The sequence below is a fragment of the Macaca nemestrina genome, chromosome 10 (genome assembly GCF_043159975.1).
Source record: "Macaca nemestrina isolate mMacNem1 chromosome 10, mMacNem.hap1, whole genome shotgun sequence".
Lineage (NCBI taxonomy): Eukaryota > Metazoa > Chordata > Mammalia > Primates > Cercopithecidae > Macaca > Macaca nemestrina.
In genome coordinates, this window is record NC_092134.1 from 19,273,951 (window position 1) to 19,297,038 (window position 23,088).

General features: G+C 48.5%; 1 protein-coding gene across 1 annotated transcript in view; it reads left to right on the forward strand.

Annotated features, from left to right (window-relative positions):
- The first annotated feature begins 3,660 nt into the window (after positions 1-3,660).
- LOC105493362 (RNA binding motif protein 19) overlaps positions 3,661-23,088 on the forward strand; it is a 142,705-nt gene continuing 123,277 nt past the window's right edge. The window contains exons 1-11 of the mRNA XM_071071012.1: positions 3,661-3,825; positions 7,601-7,783; positions 9,799-9,918; positions 10,074-10,112; positions 10,632-10,824; positions 12,008-12,276; positions 14,849-14,929; positions 17,471-17,549; positions 19,886-19,957; positions 20,974-21,177; positions 22,450-22,580. Coding sequence (XP_070927113.1) covers positions 3,676-3,825; positions 7,601-7,783; positions 9,799-9,918; positions 10,074-10,112; positions 10,632-10,824; positions 12,008-12,276; positions 14,849-14,929; positions 17,471-17,549; positions 19,886-19,957; positions 20,974-21,177; positions 22,450-22,580 — 1,521 coding nt within the window. The 5' untranslated portion in view covers positions 3,661-3,675. The remainder of the gene's footprint in view (positions 3,826-7,600; positions 7,784-9,798; positions 9,919-10,073; positions 10,113-10,631; positions 10,825-12,007; positions 12,277-14,848; positions 14,930-17,470; positions 17,550-19,885; positions 19,958-20,973; positions 21,178-22,449; positions 22,581-23,088) is intronic.

A 23,088-nucleotide genomic window follows, 5' to 3' on the forward strand; every position in this document is an offset into this window, starting at 1 on the left:
CCTCTCCAACACCCCATCTCCTGTTCCCTGAGCTTGCTCCTCCACCCTGCTCTGTGCCCCAGATGCAATCTGTGTGCACCGCAACACCTGTGACCATGCCTCCAGCTTCCCATTGGTTCAGCCAAGGGGAGGCTCCAGTAGGAAACTACAGCTGGGAAGAGAAAGAGGCGACAGGGTATTTATTCCCGACACACACACACCTGTGGTTCCACAGTGGCTGTATCTCTCTATAGCTCTAGCCCTTAAAGCACGCCCCCCTTCCACAGCTTCTGGCATCACTGAGGCCCTGGGATGACATGTCCCGCTCTGCCCTTCAGCCCCAGGGGTGGTGATAGCTCCCCACTGTTGCTGGGCCCTGGGGTTTGACCGTCCTTTGTTGGTTCCCTTAACCCTTCCGTATTCATTTTCTGTAGCTGCTGTCTCAAATTACCACAAATTAGATGGCATAACAATGCAAAGTTATTCTGTCACATTTCTGGAGGCCAGAAGCCCCCAAAGTACCAGCAGGGCCATGCTCCCTCCAAAACCTCCAGAGGAGAACCCTTCCTTGCTTCTTCCAGCTTCCAGGTCTTCGTTGACTTGTGACTGCATCACTCCAGACTCTGCCTCCACCTTCTCATGATGTTCTCTGTGTGTCCTTTAAGAGGGTCCTAGATTTAGGGTCTACCAGGATAATTCAGGATGATCTCATTTTGAGATCCTTAAGTACATTTGCAAAGACCCTTGATATGGTTTGGTTGTGTCCCCACCAAATCTCATCTTGAATTGTAGCTTCCATAATCCCCATGTGTCCTGGGAGGGAGCCGGTGGGAGATAATTGAATCACGGGGGTGGTTTCCCCCACACTGTTCTCATGGTAGTGAATAAGTCTCACGAGATCTGATGGTTTTATAAGGGGAAAGCCTTTCACTTGGTTCTCATTCTCTCTTTGCCTGCCACCATATAAGACATCCCTCGCTCTTCCACCATGATTGTGAGGCCTCCTCAGTCATGTGGAACTGTGAGTCCATTAAATCTCTTTCCTTTATAAATTACCCAGTCTCGGGTATGTCTTCATTAGCGGCGTGAGAACAAACTAATACAACCCTTTTTGCAAATAAAGTCACATTTACAGCTTCCAGGGGTCAGGATGCCCCCAGTGTGTGTGGTGGCGAGGGGAGGGGGGATCATTCATCCCATTACACTGCCCACACTTCCGTAAATAGCTTCTTGTCCAGATTTTCTTTCATTAAATCTTTTTGAGTATACATCTGCGTCCTGCTGACTGATGCATTTCCTTCAAAAACATTTATAGCTACATACCTACCTGTTTTTTAATAACTGCATGGAATTCTGTTGAACGGACAGACCTTAATTTACAATTAGCATTTAATGAACTCCTATTACCTGTCTCTTCCTGGTGCCCGGTGTGATGCTTTGCAAAGATAGATCTAAGGACGCCCCTTTGGCAATATAATGTGGAGAGAACAAGTGGCCTCATCTATAACTCTGAACCTACATCGTGTGCTCCTCACCAGCGATTTCTGTAGGTTTATGCTGTGGCAGACGTATGAGCTCCCTGCATTTGGGTCTCAGTAGGAAAGAGGCATATTCGAGGACGCCATGCTTGAGCTGGTCTTAGAGAGGGGATGGGAGTGGGTTCAGAAAGATATTCCAGTGGCCAAAAGCACATGAAAGATGCTGTTTCATTAGTCATTGGGGAAATGCAAATCAAAACCATATTGAGTCACCAGTGTACACCCACGAGAATGGCTATTAATATAAAGACCAATAACAAACATTGGAGGAGATGTGGGAGACATTTGAACCTTCATATACTGCTGCTAGGAATGTAAAATGGGGAAGCCATTTTGGATAACAGGTTAGCAGGTTCTAAAAGGTTAAGTATAGAGTTACCATATGATCAGGCAATCCTACTCCTAGGAATATAGCCAAGAGAAATAAGAACATATGCCAACACAGGAACTTATAGGTAAGTGTTCACAGTCAGATTATTCACAATAGCCACAAGGTGGAAACAACCCAAATGCCCATCAACTGATGAATAAATAAAATGTAGTACATCCATATATGTAATACTATTCAGCAAAAAAAGTGTGGTGGCTCACGTCTGTAATACCAGCTCTTTGAAATGTTAAGGCAGGTGGATTGCTTGAGCCTAGGAATTCAAGACCAGCCTGGGTAACATGTTGAAACCTCGCGTTTACCAAAAAATTACCAAAAAAAAAAAAATTAGCCAGGCATGGTGGCATGTGCCTGTAGTCCCAGCTACTCAGGAGACTGAGGTGGGAGGATGGCTTGAGCCTGGGAGGCAGAGGTTGCAGTGAGCTGAGATTGTGCCACTGCACTCCAGTAGGGGTGACAGAGCCAGAAACTGTCTCAAATAAATAAACAAATAAATAAAGTGCTGATTCATGCTGCAACATGGAACAACCTTGAAAACATTATGCTAAGTGAAAGAAGTCAGTCACAAAAGACTACATATTGTATTATTCCATTTATATGAAATGTCCATAATAGACAAATCCATAGAGACAGAAAGTAGATTAGTGGTTATCAGGGGGAAGGGAGAGGGAAGAATTGGCAGGTTATAGCTAAAGGGTGCGGTGTTTCTTTGGGGGTAACGAAAATGTCCTAGCATTAACTGTGGTGATGGCTGCACACCTCTGTAAATATACTCAGCACCGTTTAATTGTGCACTTTAAGTGGGTGAATTGTATGGTTTGTGATAAAGCTGTTAACAATAAGAAGTGAGGAGGGAATGTCTTTTAGGTGAAGGAAATTGCAAAAGCGTGGGAGCAACGTCCAGTGCAGCTGAGGCACTGTGGGGAAACGGAAAGGAAATACTGTCATTCAAGAGCGAAAATAGGGGTTTTCACGGGCTGTCTCCATCCAAGAGTGGGTACTGAGAATGCTCAGAGAAGCAATAGGAAGATAACATCCCTTTTACATTCTCACCTCCTTAACCCCTAGCATAATAAAGAATTATTCCCATTTTACAGAAGTAGACACAAAGGCTCAGAGGCCATTTTGGCCAAGATATCTCAGCTAGAAGATCGGCCAGCTGAGAGTTCCAAACATTAGGAAGGGAGGCAAAATGCTTGTGGTGTTGGGGTTGAAGGCGTAGAGACTCATTGTAGGGCCCTAGGCAGCCCCTAGTTCGAATCTGACTTTCCAATTCATAGTTATAAGACTTTGAGCAAGCTGCTTTACACGCACGATTCCCAGTTTATCTGCCTGCAAAATGAGAGCCTTTATTTCCAACATGCTCATTCCAAGTATTTACACAAAAGGCTCAATACTTGATTTATGTTGGCTGGCAATCTCTCTAAGCTTCACTTTCCCCATTTCTACGAGGAACGCAAGGGTCCCTAATCTTGCCCCCGTTCTCAGGGCAGTCCTAGGGCTCAATAATAAAAATAAAGTAGGAAAACGGCGAGAACGCGACTGCCCTGTTGGCGCGACCCTTAACACCAAGCGGACCCAGCGCACGTTAGGGACCGGCACCCCCTGCTGCCTTCGCCGCTGCATTGGCATCTCCAGAATCCGCCCAAAACCCTGCGCCTGCGCAAAATGCAAGCGCCCGGGCCCACCCCTTGTAGGGTGTGACTTCCCTGAGTGGCTTTGATTTAGCCACGCCTACTTCCGGACAGATCAGGCCGAGGTCTCAGCCACATGACTGTGTTCCGGGTCGGCAAAGATGGCGGCGCCCAGGGCGGTAGCGTGAAAGTTGTTGGTGGAAGACGCTGTCCAGTTGTGTTGGAATCAAAACAGCGGGGACTCTGCGCCATGTCGCGATTGATCGTGAAGAATCTCCCGAATGGGGTGAGTGCAGAGGCAGGAGTTGGGAATCTGAAATGAGACCAGCCGGGAGCTGTGAGGTAGGGAAGAGATGCCTGGAGGTAATGGAAGATTTTTTGCTCTGGGGCAGGACTCCGGGCCAATTCCGAACTCAAAAAGGGCGGGATCCTGGGCTTATCCCCATTTGATCCCGGGGAAAGAGGAATAGTGACTGCTTACGGTTTCACAACCGGTTGTTTGGTACCTGACTCCTAACCCAACTCTTCCCGGGGAGGTGACAACTCCCACCTTGTGGCGAATGCCCTGCTCCCACAACCTCTTTCATTCGATCACTGTGTTTTAGTTGTTGACCTGGGATATTGTCCAACACTGTATTTATATTCCTCTCCCAGTCTGGAGACTGTTGGGGAAGACATGGGGAATATTAATCTGCGGACCTGCGTTCCAATTCCCACTCCCATCCTTAGGGCAAGTAGGAATACGGAGTGGGTAAAAGGCTTTACAGCATTTATCTAGTAAGTGGGGAGTGGTGACCCAGCCATAATTTTTTGTTTCGCTAGAGCCCAGCACAGAACTCGACACATGGTAGGCAAAATAGGTGAATGTACGTAATACTAGATGATTAGATGCGGTGGGCTCGAATGGATCATCCTTTTCTCTCTTTGTCGCTGTTTTTTTTTTTTTTTTTTTTTTTTTTTTTAATGGATTACTGATCCATCCGTCAGGTTAGACAGTGTCTCTTGATGCCTCGCTTTGTGGGATGAGGATTTTTAGCGTAGCTGCACTTCCTTTCCCTCCCAACTTCAGCTTTGTTGTGCTTCACTGTGTAGTTGATTCTCTTATCATTGTTTGTCTTATATCCTTTTTTTTTCTCTCTCTCTCTCTCGCATGTTTTTTGTTTTGTTTTGTTTTTTGTTTTGTTTTGTTTTGTTTTGAAATGGAGTCTGGCCCTGTCGCCCAGGCTGGAGTGCAGTGGCGCAATCTCAGCAGTCTCCAGTCACTGCAACCTTTCCCTCCTGGGTTCAAGTGATTCTCCTGCCTCAGCCTCCCAAGTAGCTGGGACTACAGGCACGCGCCACTACGCCTAACTAATTTTTGTATTTTTAGTAGAGACATGGGGTTTCGCCAGGTTGGCCAAACTGGTCTCGAACTCCTGACTTCAGGTGATCCACCGCCTGGGCCTCCCAAAGTGCTGGGATTACAGGCCTAAGCCACTGCGCCTGGCCCCAATTTCTGTTTTAATGTTGTGAGTTTTTTCCTTTCCTTTTTTTTTCCCCCTTTGTCAGGTGGGACAAAGGAACTTTGTAACACACGGTTTTCAAAATTCAAGCAGTATAGTAGTGTATATCATGAGTAGCAAAGTCTTTGCTCTGTCCTACCTTCCCTCTCTGTCCAGGAGGAACCATCTTCATTGATTTGTTTTTGGGACTCCTCACATGTATCTCTGTATATTCAAGGAGTGTACCTTCCTCCTTTTGACCTGCCTGCTCCAGTGACTATCTGCTAGCCCTCAACTATGAAAAATAAGGAATTTAGATCATCTGTTCCTCCCCTCCAGTGTCTGTAATATTCTTGTTTTTAATTCTCCTGTCATCATCTCTGAGCAGTATACTTAAAAATATCTATTTTAGCCTGGCTGCACTTCCTTTTCTTCCCAAATTCAGCTTTGTTGCGCTTCACGGTGTCGTTGACTCTCTTATTGTTTGTCTTATCTCATGAATGAAAGAATAACAAAAACAAGGGCAGTTGCAGCTGACACTTGGAGAGTTTACTATGTACCAGGCACGGTTCCAGGTGCTTTAGGTAAAGTAACATTTAATCCTCACCTCATCCCTGTGAGGTAAGTTTTATGTTTACGTCCATTTTAAAGGTAAAGAAACCAAGATGCAGAGAGGTACAGGGATTTGCCTGAGCTCACACACTGGTGTAATTTATAGAGCAGGGGTTGAATTGAGCAATCTTTTTCTAGAATTTGCATTCCTCACTGCTACACCTGACTCTCTCTCACCATGATTGCCTGCACTGGTCTTAATTATTTTTCAACAAATATTTAGTAGTGAGTACGTGTGATATTGCCGACACTTTAGATAGAGGTGGATAAGCCTGGGTCCTTATTTTTAATGGAACTTGCAGGCTAGCAGAAAAGAGAGGCACCAGATCATTATGCTGCAAGGTGCCTCACTGAAATATGAACAGGGTGCTATGGGAGCACAGTGAGGGTTGGTTATCTCGTCCACCTAAGGCATCTAAGAAAGACCTCTTGGAATAGATGTTTGAACTGAGAATGAGGAGTTAGCCAGGGCCTGTCTTGGGAAATGTAACCCAGAGGGGACAACAAAAGTAAAACCTCAGAGGTGAGAAGGCTGTGAGGAGTTTGGCAAACGTAGTGCTGAAGCGGTTAGTCGGGGCAGATCTTGAAGAATTGCATGTTTTTCTTTAGATGCTTGTCCTTGAGACTTTGGTGCCAGAAAGTCACCAAAAGGTTTTTGACAAAGGAATGATGGATTCAGACTTGAGCCTGGTCTCTCCCAGGCACTGAGGACTTGAATTCACTGTCTTCTATATTTCTGAATTGAGTCACAAACCTTGATTCTGTAGGCCTTGGGCAGATCATTTATCCCTTATGAGTTTCATTTTCTCCTCTATAAAATGTGGATAAAAATTCCTAACTCACAGTGTGATTGAGATTTTGATGAGATCAGTTAGTAAGAAACTACCTCAGAAAATGTCATCTTCTAGTTGGACTGCCAAGGCCTCTAGCTTCTTGCATTTTCAAACTTGTTTTGACTGTTTGTGGGCCCTGAATGTCCCCTCAACTCCACTACCACACACACTAATCTCCCAGTATCTGCTTAGAAAACTGAGTTGTGAGGGTAGCCTGGCTGCAGTGAAGATGGTGAGAAGCCAGGAGCCTATTTTCCATAGGGTGGGGCTTCTTGACCAAATTATAATATTAGTGTGTTAGTTTTTTAATACAGCTATAGCAAATTCGCACAAACTTACTGGCTTAAACAATCCAAATTTGTTATCTTACAGTTTTGCAAGTCAGAAATCCTAAAATCGAGGCTTTATCAGGGCTGCAGTCCTTCTGGGAAGCTCTATAGGAGCATCTGTCCCTTTGCCTTTTTTCAGCTTCTAGAAGCACCTGCCTTCCTTGGCTCATGGTTATGTACTCCATTTTTGGAGCCAATAGGATAACATCTTCCAATCTTCTCTGTTTCCATCTTCTCTCATCTTCCTGTCTCCCTCTCATAAGGACCCATGAGGTGACATTGGGCCTGGCTGCATAATCCAGGTCATCTCTCCATCTCCACATCAATCACACCTGCCAAGTCCCTTTTGCCATGTAAGGTAACATATCCACAGGTTCCAAGGATTAGGATGTGGGCATCTTTTTGTGGGAGGCTTCACTGACAAAGATATATAGAGCTTACCCTGCCTGTTCATTCATTCATTTATTCCGACAAGTATTTATTAGGTGTCTACTATGTAGCAGATGTAATACTACCTCTGTAATTGGTCTTATCCTCATAGGAGCCCCATAGAGTAGGAAGATGTCATCGGCAGCCATTATGAGTCATGATTTCCACATCAGTGAGTGGTTAAGGGACTTTCTCAAGGCCACACTACTCGTGCTAGAGTCACAGCTGGAACCTGTTGTAGCTAGAAAAGCACACTCTGCCCCTCTTCATCTAAGGCCACCCTTAGAGAATCTCATGACCTCAGGTTTCCAGCCCATTTCGTCCCCTTGCTCTGGGGACTTTCCCGTTTGTCTCTCATTCCTCTCCCTCTGTCCTAGATGAAGGAGGAGCGTTTCAGGCAGCTGTTTGCTGCCTTCGGCACGCTGACGGACTGCATTCTGAAGTTCACCAAAGATGGCAAGTTCCGCAAGTTTGGCTTTATTGGCTTCAAGTCTGAGGAAGAGGCCCAAAAGGCACTGAAGCATTTCAACAAGAGCTTCATCGACACATCCCGGATCACAGTGAGTGGGCGAGAGTCTCACCCTTACCTGCTGTCGAGTGTGATGTTGTTTGATCTTTCACTCAACACTTGAGTTCAAAGACCATCCCTCTTCAGTTTGTGATGTCTTTGGTCTTCTTCCTCACTGATTCACACACTTTCATGTGCATACGAATCACCTGAGAGCTTGTTATAACAGCTTCCTGGGCCCGTCCCCAGAGCATCTGATTCAGTGCATGGAGGCAGGACCCAAGAATTCACACATCCAACAAGCCCTCAGGTGACACCCATGCTGCTGGTCTGAGGCCCACACCTTGAGAACCACAGCTGTACCTCATCCATTCACTCATGCATTTAGCAAGCACTCAATGATGCTGGGAATTTAGAGAAAAAGGTGACGTCTCAGCCCCTGTCCTCACGGAGCCAGCTGCCTCTGGGCAGGCAGGGGGCTGATAGGTCAGTAGGCTGCTTTGGCTCAGTGACATCAGTGCTATGATGAGGTGAGCCTCAGGGACTGTGGGAGAACAAAGATCTCTAGCCTGACCAGGGAGGAGTCAGGAAAGCTTCCTGCAGGAGGGGGCTCCACTTTAGGTCACTCGTGTATTTAGTGTGACTTCGTAAAAACATCTCTAACGCTTTTTGAGAAGGAAAAAACAGATGATGGACAAATACATGTATGTCTCATGTGATCCCATTTAGACACAATCGTATTCCTCCATACATGTATGATAAATGCATAGAAGGCCATAGGATAGGATTTGTACCAAAATACTAATCATTCCTCTCTATGAGTGGTAGGAATTGGAGTACTTTTTTTTTAACTTTCATTGTCCTTTTGTATATTATTTGAATTTTGTACCGTGAGTATATGTCATTATTATAGAAATAACAAGCCTGTTTTGAAAGTGTGCACAAAAGGGATTGTAACTGGCCAGGTGTGGTGGCTCATGCCTATGCCAGCACTTTGGGAGGCTGAGGTGGGAGGATCACTTGAGGCCAGGAGTTCAAGACCAGCCTGTGCAACATAGCAAGACTGCGTCTTTACAGAAATAAAAAAAATTAGCCGGGCATGGTGACATGTGCCTGCAGTCCTAGGTATTCAGAAGGCTGAGACAAGAGGCTCTCTTGAGCCCAAGAGTTTGAGGCTGCAGTGAGCTATGATCATGCCACTGCAGTCCAGCCTGGTCAATGGAGTGAGAGCCTGTGTCTTAAAAAGGACTGCAACCAGATGGCAGCTCCTTCCCCTAGGGGCAGTGGTTGGTTGACCAGCGTCAGCCTTAACCGTGGCTGGGAGTGGCTGGCAGTGGTGGTTGCCTGAATAACTAGCACTCTCAAAGTCCTCTCAGAGGAGTGTATTGGAGGTTTTAGGGCCTGAATGGTGCGTCAGCTCAGACTGGGTCTCCAGTACTCTTCCGTCCCTCCAGTGGTCACCCCACTGTCCCTATCACTCTAGAATTGTTCTCTGGAGCCAGATAAGCTCACTTTATGATAATTAACCTAAGGCAGTGTGGGGTGACCCTGGTAGCCACTGCCCCACATTGCCCTGCCCAGAGCCTGATTGAGTTTTTGGCCCAGGTCATCTCGCCACCCTGTAGAGTGGATGGTTAAGAACTCAGGTTCCAGAGCCCAGAGACCCCCTGAGTACCAGTCTTCACTGTATCACTTACTACCTGGGTAACCCAGAGCAATTGACTTCTTGGTGCTTCAGTTTCTTGATCTGAATTATAGAAAGTCGTAGCTGTCACTGATGTGAGAGGCTCAGTGTATCAGTACTTGCAGAGCACTTTAGACAGTACCTGGTATGTGGAATTCCTCAGTAAGTGGCAGCTATTACCATTACAGTATTACAGACTCATACTGATAGACTGTTAAAGTATTACATTCTAGACTTGAAGAAGAAAGCCCAGGCTAAGGGGCGATGTGTAATCTACTTCAGCAAACTCAGCTAGGCAGTGGCAGTTGTCTAAAATGCCCGAGCTCCCAGGTGCCGAAGGGCAGCACCTAACACCTGGGTGCCGTGGCTCTTTTCCCACACAGGTGGAGTTCTGCAAGTCATTTGGGGACCCGGCCAAACCCAGAGCCTGGAGCAAACATGCCCAGAAACCAAGCCAGCCCAAGCAGCCTCCAAAAGACTCTACTACTCCAGAAATTAAGAAAGTATGTAAAGGGTCACTCTGGCCTCTGTCCCCAGTGCCAGCAGGGTAGTCACTCCCTTTTGGTTCCCGAAGATGGGCCCTCCCAAGTCAATGCAGTTCTGTTTCCCAGCTCTCTTCATCTGTGTGACCCTCACTCTCTGTGCCTTCTGTTTTCAGGACGAGAAGAAGAAAAAGGTGGCAGGTCAACTGGAGAAGGTGAGTCTGTCCTGTTGCCCAAGAGGGAGGGAGGGTGGGCAGCAGGTGGAAGAGGGTGGAGACTGGAGAGGGTAGAGGCTGGGAGAGGGTGGAGGCTGAAGAGGGTGAAGAGGAAGGAGGCTACAGAGGGTGGAGGCTGGAGAGGGCGGAAGCTGGGAGAGGGAGGAGTCTGGGAAAGGGAAGAGACTGGAGAGGGAGGAGGCTGGAGAGGGTGGAGGCTGGGAGAGGGAGGAGGCTGGAGAGGATGGAGGCTGGCCCTGGGAAGCAGAGAGCTGTGCCTCTGGTCTCGCCTGGCCTTGTCTTCATGTCCTCTTAGTTTTGTCTGGTGAGAAGTCAACTCTGCCTTCCTCAGAACTGACCCAGCTGAACCTCGGGGTCCTCTAGAGAATGGGGGAAATGAGCTTGAGGGATCTTCTCACCCTCCTGAGAGTCAGAAAGATCAAGCCCCACCTGAGCCTTCTCTGCCTCTTCCTCTCCGTTTTTCCCGTGTCCCTGCTGCCCGGGTTCTGGTGCCACCAGCTGAAGGAGGACACAGAGTTCCAGGAGTTTCTGTCAGTTCATCAGAGGCGGGCGCAGGCAGCCACTTGGGCGAACGATGGCCTGGATGCTGAGCCCTCGAAAGGGAAGAGCAAGCCGGCCAGCGACTACCTGAACTTCGACTCCGATTCTGGGCAGGAGAGTGAGGAGGAGGGAGCCGGGGAGGACCTGGAAGGTGAGGGCATGGGGACTGTGTGCTCCATGTGCACAGACCTGTGCTTGCCATTGGGCTCATCGGCACTGGGGGCCCCTCTGTACCATACTCTAGGAGTCAGGTGAGCCCTTGAGCTCTCCAGTGGGGGTGATGATCCCTCTGCAGGTGCGTCTGCCTTCACTGATCCTACTTGGGTATTCAGTCAGTCAGTCAATCACTCAACAAATATTTCTTGAGCACCTACTATCTGCCAGGCATACTTCAGGCATTGGGACCATGTTGATAAGCAAAAGACAGAAGGGTCTGTTCCCCCATGGAGCTGTGATTATGGTTGTGGAGAGGAACAATAAGCAGGTAAGTCCACTGTCGGGTATATCAGAGGATGATGAATGCTACAGAGAGAAAGCAGGAAAGGGGGACAGGAGAGTTATCAGGGAAGGCCTCCCTGAGGAGGTAAAGGAGTGAGCCTTTGTCCTCAGAAGGGGTTTGTGGTGTAGGGGGAGGCCTGGTGGGCAAGGGAGCAACTGCAACACAGGAGAGTACTTGCTCAGTGGAGAGCTGGGAGTGTATTTGGGTCTGAAGGTGAGAGGATGTGCATTTAGTGCAGTTATGCCTGGTAATGTTTCTGTGCTAAGTTCACATCCGAGGAACTCAGGGGACTTAGTGGGACACGGTAGGGGAGGGGAGAAGAAAGGGGTTCCAGGCAGGGGAACAGCAAAGACACAGAGGAAAGGAAAATGCATGGGCTTGAGGGGCTTGATGTGGGTTGGGATGGCTGGAGCAGGAGGAGACAGTGGGAGAAGCCCACGCAGCCGTCCCTGATGAGGAGCTTGAGTTTCACCCTGAGCATCCAGAAACCCCTGGAAGGTGTTAAGCAGAGACTGACCGTCCTGTACCTACTCTGAAAAGGGCCGTGGAGGCTGCCATATAGAGAGAACTGGGGAGACATGGCTGGCGTCAGGGAGCCAGGAGCTCAGTGTGTGGCACAGAGAATATCAAAGCTGCAGTAGCCCCACCCCATTTGGCACTGCTAATCAGAGGACTTTTGGGGGATGCTGGGCACAGGGGCCATGGACACAGTGTGGTGAGGACACCAGGGCGTGGGGCCTCAGGCCTCTCACTAGGAGGACCATCTGCCATTTGCTGCCTCCGAACTCCGGTTTGCTCATAGCTATCACTGATCTCAGCCTCCCTGTCTTTCCAGAAGAGGCAGGCCTCGAACTGAAGGCAGCTGTGCAGAAGGAGCTGTCAGACATGGATTACCTGAAATCCAAGATGGTGAAGGCCGGGTCGTCCTCTTCCTCGGAAGAAGAGGAAAGTGAAGATGAAGCCGTGCACTGTGATGAAGGGAGTGAGGCCGAGGAAGAGGCTTTCTCCGCCACCCCAATCCTGCAGGAAAGAGACGGCAAGGGTGCAGGCCAAGAGCAAGGGATGCCAGCTGGGAAAAAGAGACCGCCGGAGGCCAGAGCTGAGGTGCGTGTGTATCCCGCAGATGCCAAGGGAGGAGGTCCGCTCTCCTGCTTGCCCATGGTCCCCACAGCTCCTCTGTTAGGAGAGTGGAATGTTGGGGAAAGACGCAGCTCTGCAGTCCAAAGGCTTCCCGATCTTGGCCCTGCCACTTGCTCGCTGTGTGTCCTTTCTGCATTTCTTTTCTGTTTTTATTTTTATTTTATTTTATTTTGTTGAGACAGAGTCTCCCTCTGTCACCCAGGCTGGAGTGTGGTGGTGCGATCTCAGCTCACTGCAACCTGCGCTTCCTGGGTTCAAGTGATTCTCCTGCCTCAGCCTCCCGAGTAGCTGTGATTATAGTCATGCATTACCACACCCAGCTAATTTTTTGTATTTTTAGTCAAGATGGGGTTTTGCCATGTCAGCCAGGCTGGTCTCAAACTCCTGACCTCAAGTGATCCACTCACCTTAACCTCCCAAAGTGCTGGGATTACAGGCATGAACCACTGCACCCAGCCTCTGCATTTATTTTCTGTTGTTAACCTGGAGAGGTCACCTGCCTTCCAGAAATTGCCTATAAGTAGGGTGACAAATTATTATGCGCACTAAGTTAAAAGTGAGATGCTAGTCCAATGGGGTGCCAGGCTGTGGATGTAGTTACTGCAGGTCTAATGACTACAGATACAGTGACCAGCTATCCTGGGCAAACTGGAGCAGCCCGGTCAACACACCCACATCCCACCAATGGGGCGGGAGTGAGCTGAGTGATGGCTCTGAGCCTTTATCCTTTGTATTTAGTAACAACACAGGCAGAGGGGTGCAGAGCAGTCATCAGCAATAATAGGGAGGATCAACTGAGCCTGCGCTACACACTAGGCACCATGCCTGCCATGCCGTTGCGTTTCATTATGATCTTGAGGGCAGGTATTGCTCTTGTTCCATTTTACAGATGAGGAAACTGAGGCCTGGAGAAGGAAAGTGCCTCAGCCAAGGTCATGGCTGGGAAGTGGTGGGTTCAGGACTTAGCCCCAGGTCTTTGGGGTCTGAAGTCAAGATCATAAACGTGGGCGCTTCCCTGGAAGTCAGCCAACTCGTCTCCGACCTGGGAGTCCTCTCTGCATCAGAGACAGAGCAGTTTGACATGTAGTCCAGGTCCCTGTTCCCTCTTTCTGTGAAGTATCACTTCTCTCCCTGCCTAGCCCTGTATTTTCTTTTTTTTTTTTTTCCTCTTTGTTTAAGACAGTCTTGCTCTGTCACCCAGGCTGGAGTGCGATGGTGCAGTCTCAGCTCACTGCAGCCTCGGCCTCCCGGGTTCAAGTGATTCTTATGCCTCAGCCTCCTGAGTAGCTGGGATTACAGGCACATGCCACCACGCCCAGCTAATTTTTGTATTTTTAGTAGAGATAGAGTTTCACCATATTAGCCAGGCTGATCTCGAGCTCCTGGCCTCAAGTAATCAACCCACCTCAGCCTCCCAAATTGCTGGGATTACAGGCGTGAGCCACTGCACCTGGCCCCAGCCCTGTATTTTCAAATGAGATGAAAGCAGGCTTCATCCTCCTCTTTTGTTTCCTCTTTTCCCTTTCTTCTTCCTCCCTCCTTTCATTTTCTGCCTCTTCTAATTATGCACCCTGTCCTTTTTTTTTCCCCCAAAATTGTATATTTCAGAGAGGTAGTAGAGTGTGGGGAAGTTAGAATTATGAGTTCAAATCCTAGCTCCATCATTTAGTAGCTGTTGGTCCTTAGGTGAGATACTTTACTTCCTTCAGCCTCTTAATTTTCATCTACAAAAAGACACTCATGGTAGCACTGCTCCCTGCCTCTGGTTTCTGATCCTGTGGCTAAGTATATGCTGGAATTCTGGAATCTTCAGATTTTAGGAAGAGAACCCTCTGGAATGAAGTACCCCCAGCAGGGCTCACTCCCCTCTGCCTACCTTGTTACTAAATACAGGATAAAAGGCAGCACCCCATTGTCTTTTTCTGCAATGCATAGACAAGACTGCTTGCGCTGCGTGAATCAGCGTAAGCTATAAATGGGCCCACATCCACTCACGGCAGGCTTTGCTGGGAAGTGCATTTAAGTCGGGGCAGGTTTTGTTGCCATAAAAGTTACTAGAAACTTAGGTTTTTCAGAGCTGTTTGTATTCCAGAATTGCGGGGAAAAGACATCCGGAACCCATAATCCCCATTGGATTGTTGTAAAGATTTAGTAGATCACTGGCATCTGTAAAGTGCTTGACTCAGTGTCTGGCACTGATAAGCCCTGCATAGTGGTACTGACAGCCCTGTTCTTCAGGGCTCCTTCCCATTCTCACCCTGCCCCTCCCTGTGGCCCCAGGGCTCCTGTCCAAGTGCCCATAGCTTGCCAGGCTCTGGTTCCAGCCCTCATCTCAGGGGCACATGGAGACTTGGCATCACCTAGCCCCACCTCTGGCCAGACTCCATGCACGGTAGACATGGATTCTTCCCAGCGTTCCCCAGTTCTCCCTAACAGCAGGCACCTTCTCTGGCACTGAAATGACCCAGTGTGCCACCTCCTGCAGCTGTATGAAGGGTTAATGTGTCCACTTCTGTTTGTTTTTCTGATCACTCAGACAGAGAAACCAGCAAACCAGAAGGAACCCACCACCTGCCACACCGTGAAGCTGCGGGGGGCCCCGTTCAATGTCACAGAGGTATGTGCTGACTGAGGACAAGGGTCGGGAGCCTGTGGGAGCAGAAGACGAGGGTGGGAAGGCCAGGAGCCTTTGGTGCATGGGGGCGTTAGAGTCCGTTGAGGACATGAGCTGGAAGGAACTGGGGCCAAAAAGGCTGAGAAATAAGATCTCTGGCTTGTCAGGGTCAGGAAACAGGGATGGCTACACCAAGACAAAGGAGGTCTGGTTTCACTCACTGGTACCCATACCAGGGTGGACACACACTGTTAAAGAAAAGCGTGGGGGTTGGGTCAGCCAGTAAATATTTAAGGCTTCGTGATCAACATGTCTCTGTTGTGACTACTCATGCTGCTCTTATAGCAAGGAAGCGGTCTCAGAAAGTAGGTAAAAATAGATAAAACTTTATTTATAAAAACAGGCAGTGGGCCAGATTTGGCCTGTGGACTGTAGTTTGCTGCCTTTGGGTCTGTAACAGCGGAAGAACACTTTTAATTTTCACTTTTCATGAAAGTAATAGAAGTTCAATATAGAAAATTCAAAACTGTGTAGCTAAATAAAACATATTTAAAAATTGCCTCTAAGTAGGATGACTACTAAATTATCATCTACACTAAATTGAGAGTGAGAAGGGTGCTACCCCAACGGGGTGCCAGGCTGTGGATGTAATTACCACAGGTCTAATGACTCCGGATACAGTGACAACTCATCCCAGGCAAACTGGGGCTGTCCGGCCAACACACCTGTGTCCTACCCAGTGACATCCACTGCTACATTTTGGATGTGTCTTCTTAGATGGTTTTTGTTTTGTTTTCCTTTGTTTTTTGTGGTTTTTTTTCTTTTTCTTTTTTTTTTTTTTTGTGAGACAGGGTCTCGCTGTGTTGCCCAGGCTGTAGTACAGTAGTGCCATCATCGCTCACTGAAGCCTCTTCTTGGACGTTTTTGTCTTTGTATGTCTAAGAAGCAATCCTTTACTGGGAACTCTTTGGAAACCCCTTTTTCCTCCTCATCACGATATGTCATAGACCTCTTTGAATATTGAAGATACTCTGTTACAGCAGCAGTTTTTATACTCATGCTCTTCCTTACTCAGGGTAAACTTCTACAGGTTTACTCAGTCCCCTAAATTGGGACATGGGAGTTATATCCAATTTTTTGTTATTATAATAATTCAGTTCCTTGGGATCAGGGGTGAGCAGACTTCGTCTGTAAAGGCCAGATGGTAAATATTTTAGGCTTTGTAAGCCGTTTCATCTCTGTCACATATTCATTGTTTTCTCTTTTTTTGGTAAATAATCCTGTAAGATGTAAAAACCATTTTTAGCTTGCAAGCCAGACAAAAGCAGACCATGGTGGTATTTGGCCCACGGGCCACAGTTTGCTGATCTTTGCTCCAGATAAATATTCTGTGTAGGCGCATGCGTGTACAATTCTAAGGCTTTGGCACAGAGTATCAGTTGCCCTCTGGGAGCATTGCTAGTTGATACTCCCTGTAGCAGAGTCTACAAGTGCCCATTTTCCTGAACCCTGGGTATTATTAATGTTTTATCAGTGATAGGTAAAAATAAAAATTAACATCTCATGTTAATTTATATTTTAAATTACTTATAAGATGGATCATACTCTCTCACATTTGTAGATCATGTATATCTTGTTATTGTTGTTTTGAGACAGGGTTTCGCTTTTATCTCCCAGGCTGGAGTACAATGGTGCAATATCAGCTCACTGCAACCTCCACCTCCAGGGTTCAAGTGATTCTCCTGCCGCAGCCTCCCGGGTAGCTGGGATTACAGGCACCCGTCACCATGCCTAGCTAATTTTTGTATTTTTAGTTAGAGACAGGGTTTCACCATGTTGGCCAGGCTGGTCTCAAACACCTGACCTCAGGTGATCCTCCCACCTTGGGCTCCCAAAGTGCTGGTATTACAGGCGTGAGCCACCCCACCTGGCCAATATATCTTCTCTTTTGGAAAGTGCCCGTTCATGTCTTTTGCCCTTTTTTCTCTTGAAATCTTTTTTTGTTCTGGTACTCTATGTTTATAAATTTCCAAATTACAACTTATCAAACTTCAGAGTAGCAAGCATTTAGGTTTTATTAAAGTCACTGAGTTGTCTTGTAATTTTGTCAGAATTCTTTCAGTACCAACCATTCTGAAAATCACATGCTTTAATTAACAAAGCAAAAACCACGAGGTGGCTGCTTGCAAAACTAATACACAAAAACCAAATACTCAAGCTTACCGAGAAGTGAAAAAAGCCAGATTTAATCCCAAGTATATAAAATTATCTATGGGAGAAACAATGCCTTAAAATGCTGATAGTGACATCGCTATTTTAATGCTGATAGTGACACTGCTATTTTATATTTATATTACTCATTTCTTCAATTTTCTTTTTCAAATTTTTTCCAAGGTAATTGGAGAAGAGATATGTATAAGGAAAGAGAAAAAGTAAAGAATGAAACACTTTGTAATCCTTTCTGATTCAGAAATTTGCCCCATGTCTTTTCGTTGGGTTGTATTTTTATTATGTGGTTGGTAAGGGGAAAAAAATTTCTTACAGAAAAATGTTACGGAATTCCTGGCACCCCTGAAACCAGTGGCCATTCGAATTGTGAGAAACGCTCATGGGAATAAAACAGGTAAGATCTGGGATGTTTCCGGGTGGGAAAGGGGGCAGACAGTGAAGATGGAAGGTTGGGGTAGTTGAATAAGGGAGAATTTTTAAGGGCACCCGTTTTTCTTCCTATTTGTGGTCCTCAGTCGTGTGGATGTGGTCAGCCTGGGCAGGTCAAAGCTGCATCTCTTGCCCCAGCCTTTGGAGGCCTGGTGTATAGGGATGGAGTTTTCACCTGTGCTTTTCATCCTTCCCTTCCTCATGTTAGCCTTTGCCTATCCCAGTGGGCTCACCTATTGCACTGAAACAAATGCCATCAGGTCCTGGGGTTTGCTGGGCTAAGTCCACAGGCAGCTCTGCCGGTGCACAGGGCTCTGAGTTGCTGAGCCTATGTGGTGTTGCCCCGTGCCACCCTCCCCGCAGGTTTACACTCTGGGCAACCAGGCACCTCCTTTGGCTTCAGAGCCCTGGGTTCCGGCCTCCCTGAGATGAGCAGTGTGGCTGGAAGGCAGAGTGTCTGAGCTCAGGAAGGTGGGCACCGCCTGTGCCTACTCCTCCTTGCTGGCCAGACCAGGGCACTGCGGGAGATTCAGCAGCAGACTTGCTGCCTCTCAAGAGAACCACGCTGAGGCCCTCTAGCTGCAGGGAGGCTGGAGGCTGGAAGCCGCTGGATGTGTACTCTGTCTTTGGCAAGAAGACACTGGCCTGGGCAAAGCAGTTGAGATCTGCCTAGGCTGACACCTGGGGAAGAAAGTGTGCTTGAGGGATGGTCTCCTCACTGTCACGTTTCTGCGTTTCTTCCCCAACTCTCCTCTTATCAGGAAAGTCCCGCTTACCCGGCCGACCATTCAGCCACCCATCCTTCTCCCTGCAGACTGATTCCAGGGCAGGGTGAGGTCAGGGGAAAGGGCTCTGCCTAGGTGCAGATCTCGGGTAGGAGCCCTATGACCTTGGACAAGGGACTTAGCCTCAGTTTTTTTGTTTGTTTGTTTGTTTTCTGTGCAGTCAGGTAAACCTGTCCCACCAAGTTGCGTGAATGGTTCTGTGTACAGCATTTAGTGCCGTGCTAAGTCCCTGTTGCACACTCAGTGAAAGCTGCTGTTAATATTCATGGTGGTGGTGGTGGTGATGGTGGTACCCTTGCTTTTATGGCACATCAGAGAACAGAGAGGGAGCAGGAAGAAGCGTATCTGAGTTGTCGGGGTCAAGAGAAAACCATATTGGAGGCCCTGGAGTTGGAGGGAGCTGGGATCCAAGCATGAAATGTTGAAAAGCAGCAGAATGTCCCCTGCAGGAGAGCTGGGGAGGAGGCAGGCTGGGCCTCTTAAGCTTCAGGGGCCTCATTAAAGACTGTGTGAGTCTCAGCTACTCAGGAATCTGAAGTGGGAAGATTACTTGAGCCTAGGAGTTCAAATCCAGCCTGGACAACATAGCAAGACCCAATCTCAAAAAGAAAAAGATTGTGGGCTTCAGTCAGGATGCAGGGGCCCCTGGGAGCTTAGAGCAGGGGAGGGCAGTGATCAGATTTAGGATGGTCCCTGGCTGGTGAAGAATGGGTCCTGGAGCCAGGCGTTTGCCATCCTCTAAGGGAGGATCAGTGGTGATGGGGCCCAGGGTGTGGCCATGGAGAGGAGGAGGGAGAAGGATGGACGATGTTTATAGGGATGGATGAGGTGCCTGGATATAGGAAAGGAGGGCACAGAGGAGTCACCGAAAGCATCTAAACAGACTTGTGATTAAAGGCAGAAAACCCAAGGGCTTTGGACCAAGTAATAGACATTGCCAGCTGTTAGCTGGGTGCCCCGGGAGGATTTCCTTAATGCCTCGGAAAAGCAGGGGAATGGTCCTCATCTTGTTGCCTCATGGGGTTGAGGCCCAAAGAGGTCAGGAAGCGGAGCCTCTTGTGCTAGAGGAAAGACTCCCCCATTTGCTTGTTTTTTTGTGCAAGTCAAGGCCTCAGGCGCCCAGGAGCAGAGTGGGTGTGGAGATGGTGCTTCCAGCACCTAGATGGGTCCTCATGCTTCAGCCACAGGCCCTTCTCCAGAGAATGGCTTGGAGCAGTTGCCAGTCAGGGGTGGGGGGAGGCTTGGAGGGAGACAGAAATGCCTCCTGGGCTTCCGACTCCTGGCATTCAGCATCTTCATCCACAACACCAGGCTGGGGTCTGGATGCTCCCTGCAGAGGGAAATTGGTCTGTGGGTGGGAGAGAGAGAGGGAGACCCTTTGTATTTTGGAGATTTGGCAAAAGTAGAGGTTTCTCCCTCACTTTCTGCTCCTAGCACAGTAGGGGTATTCCTCTGGGTACCCCCACAAATGTCTGCAAGGCCTGCAAATTTTACCTCTGTCATTGTCCTCTGTCAGGATACATCTTTGTGGATTTCAGCAATGAAGAGGAAGTTAAGCAAGCTCTAAAATGCAACCGGGAGTACATGGGTAAGGAAGCCCTGGCCACGTGCCGTCTTTGTGTTACAGGATTTCTTCGTTCCTTCATTTCCTTTACACGTTCTTGTTGAGTACTGACTCTCTGCAGACACTGTTCTAGGCACTGGGGACACAGCAGGGAGCAAACAGACCCAAATCCCTGCCCTTCCGGAGCTGACAGAGAGTAAACTGACTTAGCAGGGAGAGACAGGTAGTTAAATGTGTGATCCATGCTACAGGAAAGCACACAGGAGGCACGGGTCCTGGGGAAGGCAGGGATTTGAGGAGGCTTGGCTTTAAACAGGGTCCTGTCTGCTTTGGCCTCACCGAGGGGCGACATTGGTACACAAACCTGCAGTTGAGGAGGCAGGCTCTGGCTCTACAGGCAGGATGTTCAGTAGAGGGAACAGCACCTGCAAATTCCCTAGAGTTGGGAGGTCTTTGGAACAATACCCAGGGATGTAATCTTTGACCAATCCCTGGGCAAGACAAGTGATTTGAATCCAGCCGTCAACCCCAGTGAAGACTTGAGTTGTGTTAGAGAAGATGGAGGGCCTTGGGAATCTCGTTAGCAAGTCAGGAGGTGGGTATTTATTGAACAGCTAGTAGTGCCTGTGCAGGATACGGTGATAATAGTACCCTAATCAGGCACACGGGCTGTGCATGTAAATAAATCATCAGCAGGTAAGTACCCAGGGCTGGGCTGTCACCTAAGACCTTTCCCAAGGCAGAACAACAAGCAGTGCCAGAGAATACAGCCCGGAGTTTAGAGACTGCATCGCTGTGCCTGAGTTAGGCAGGCTCCCTCCAGGGCTGAAGCTGAACTGGCAGGGTGAGTGAGATTTGGGTTCAGGCCTGGGGTTGGCTTACGCTGCCACCCCAGGTGACAGGGCAGGTGTTGGGTGCTGTCATCTGCCACATTGATTGTGTTTTCTGGAAGGCAGCAGAGAAGAGTTTGGAGTCACCAGCAGGGAGTCGCTGGCAAGTTCCAGGCCTGCCCCTGGAGCCCTGACTCCTCTTCATTGCAGGCGGGCGCTACATCGAGGTGTTCAGGGAAAAGAACGTCCCCACCACCAATGTTGCGCCAAAGAATACCACCAAATCCTGGCAAGGCCGGATGCTCGGGGAGAACGAAGAGGAGGAGGACCTGGCCGAGTCCGGAAGGCTCTTTGTACGGAACCTGCCCTACACCAGCACCGAGGAGGACCTGGAGAAGCTCTTCTCCAAATACGGTAGGGGCGAGGCCCCTGGGCTGTGGATAGCCCAGCGGCTGTGGGAACCAGGCTCTGACTCTGACATCCTGGGTTCAAGTCCCAGTGTGCACACGACTCCACATCTCTTGCCTCAGTTTTCTCTTCTGTAAAATGGGACCAAGTACCCCTGAGCTGCTGTGAGGATTCAGTGACATGATGAATGCAGGGATTTGCAGGACAGGAAGTAAAAGGTATTAATAGCATCTCTGGCATCTTTTGCTGTCTGAGCTCTCTAACTTCTCCAAATTCAGAATTGAAGCAATTTGGATGACTTTTTTGAGATTCTCCCTTGCTGTCCAAACCCTTGCCACTCAGTATTGGAATTGAGTAACTGTACAGGTTTCGCCTGACGAGTATACCTACATGGCGTTCCTCCATATCTGAATTCTTCATTATGTAAAGTCCTCTTATCCAAGCTGAGCACCAAATAGATTTGACAGTGTCAAGGTTAGTGGTGGTGTTGCTGTTATTTCTCAGACCATGGGCTTGAGGGCCCATAGTCCAGCTTGGTGACAATAGGCTGTGTTTGTTTGTAGAGTTACCATTGTTGAAGGGCAGGAAGGGAGGGTTCAGGATGAGGGGAGGTCTTGATACCTTTGAGATCCCAGCGGTGTCTCCCCATGTCTATTCAGAGGCCAGCTGTAGGTTGTGGAGGATCGGAGCTGTAGGTTGAACACCTGATGTAGGCCCCGTTGTCAGGGTAAGGATGCCCTGAGTAGGGCCTGCCATCAGGAAAACTGATCTGACCTCCAAGGCTGGGGCCTGCCCCCAATGGAACTGTGTGTTCCATTCACTGATCTGCTCACCAGATCCTTCACACAGGCTGGCATCCCGGCTTACACTGCATGGCTGGGCTGAGTGGGCATTCTTTGATATACCCCAAACGTCCATTTGGGAAGGAAAGACCCAGAGAGGGGACGCGGTCACACCCTGGGGTCCAGAGTGGAAAGCACTGCAGAAAGGGTGTGCTTTAATTTGAGCATGATGCTGATATCATCATAGAAGACGCTTCTTTGGCACTAACTCTAGCAAGCACTGTTTAGTGCACTATGCACGCATTAACACATTTAGTTGTTGCAGCTGCCCATGAACTAGGTACCATTGTGCCGTTATACAGATGAAAAGACTGAGGCATGGGGAGGCTCAGTGATTTGCTCAAGGCAGGCTACATGTGTAGTAGGTGAGAACCACGTTCTTCCCTGGGGCTGAGTGGCCTGGCCCACCAGAGACCGACACTTCTCCTGTCCTCAGGTCCCCTGTCTGAGCTCCACTACCCCATCGACAGCCTGACCAAGAAACCCAAGGGTTTTGCATTCGTCACCTTCATGTTCCCTGAGCATGCTGTAAAGGCCTACTCGGAGGTGGACGGGCAGGTATTCCAGGTGAGGCCCCTCCTGGCCTGGCCGGGAGGCTGCGGGACTCATGTGGTCAGGAAAGGCTGTGTGTGTGTGTGTGTGTGTGTGTGTCTCCGTGTATATGTGGACACAGGCATCCACTTTGTGGGCTCACGTGGTCAGGAAAGGCTGTGTATGTGTGTCTGTGTGTGTTTGTGGACACAGGCGTCCACTTTGTGGGCCTAAGAAAACGTGCAGTGGCATGCTAAGTCACCGCCAAGCCACTAGAAGGTAAGAAATCGCATGAGGGCAGGGTCTGATCTGTTCTGGTCACTGATCAGTGGCACCTACACTTGTGTCTGGCACATAGCAGGCACTGAAAAAATATTCCTTGAATGGATGAATTTGCTCTCCATTTCTATAGATCCCATCTTGGAAGAGGAGTAAGAAGAAAGGAATTTTTACAGAGGCATATTAAAATGGCCACAGTGGAATATAAGAAACTTCTCTTTTCCCAGTGTTACCAAGTCATCTACTTAGCATACATCCTCAAGCC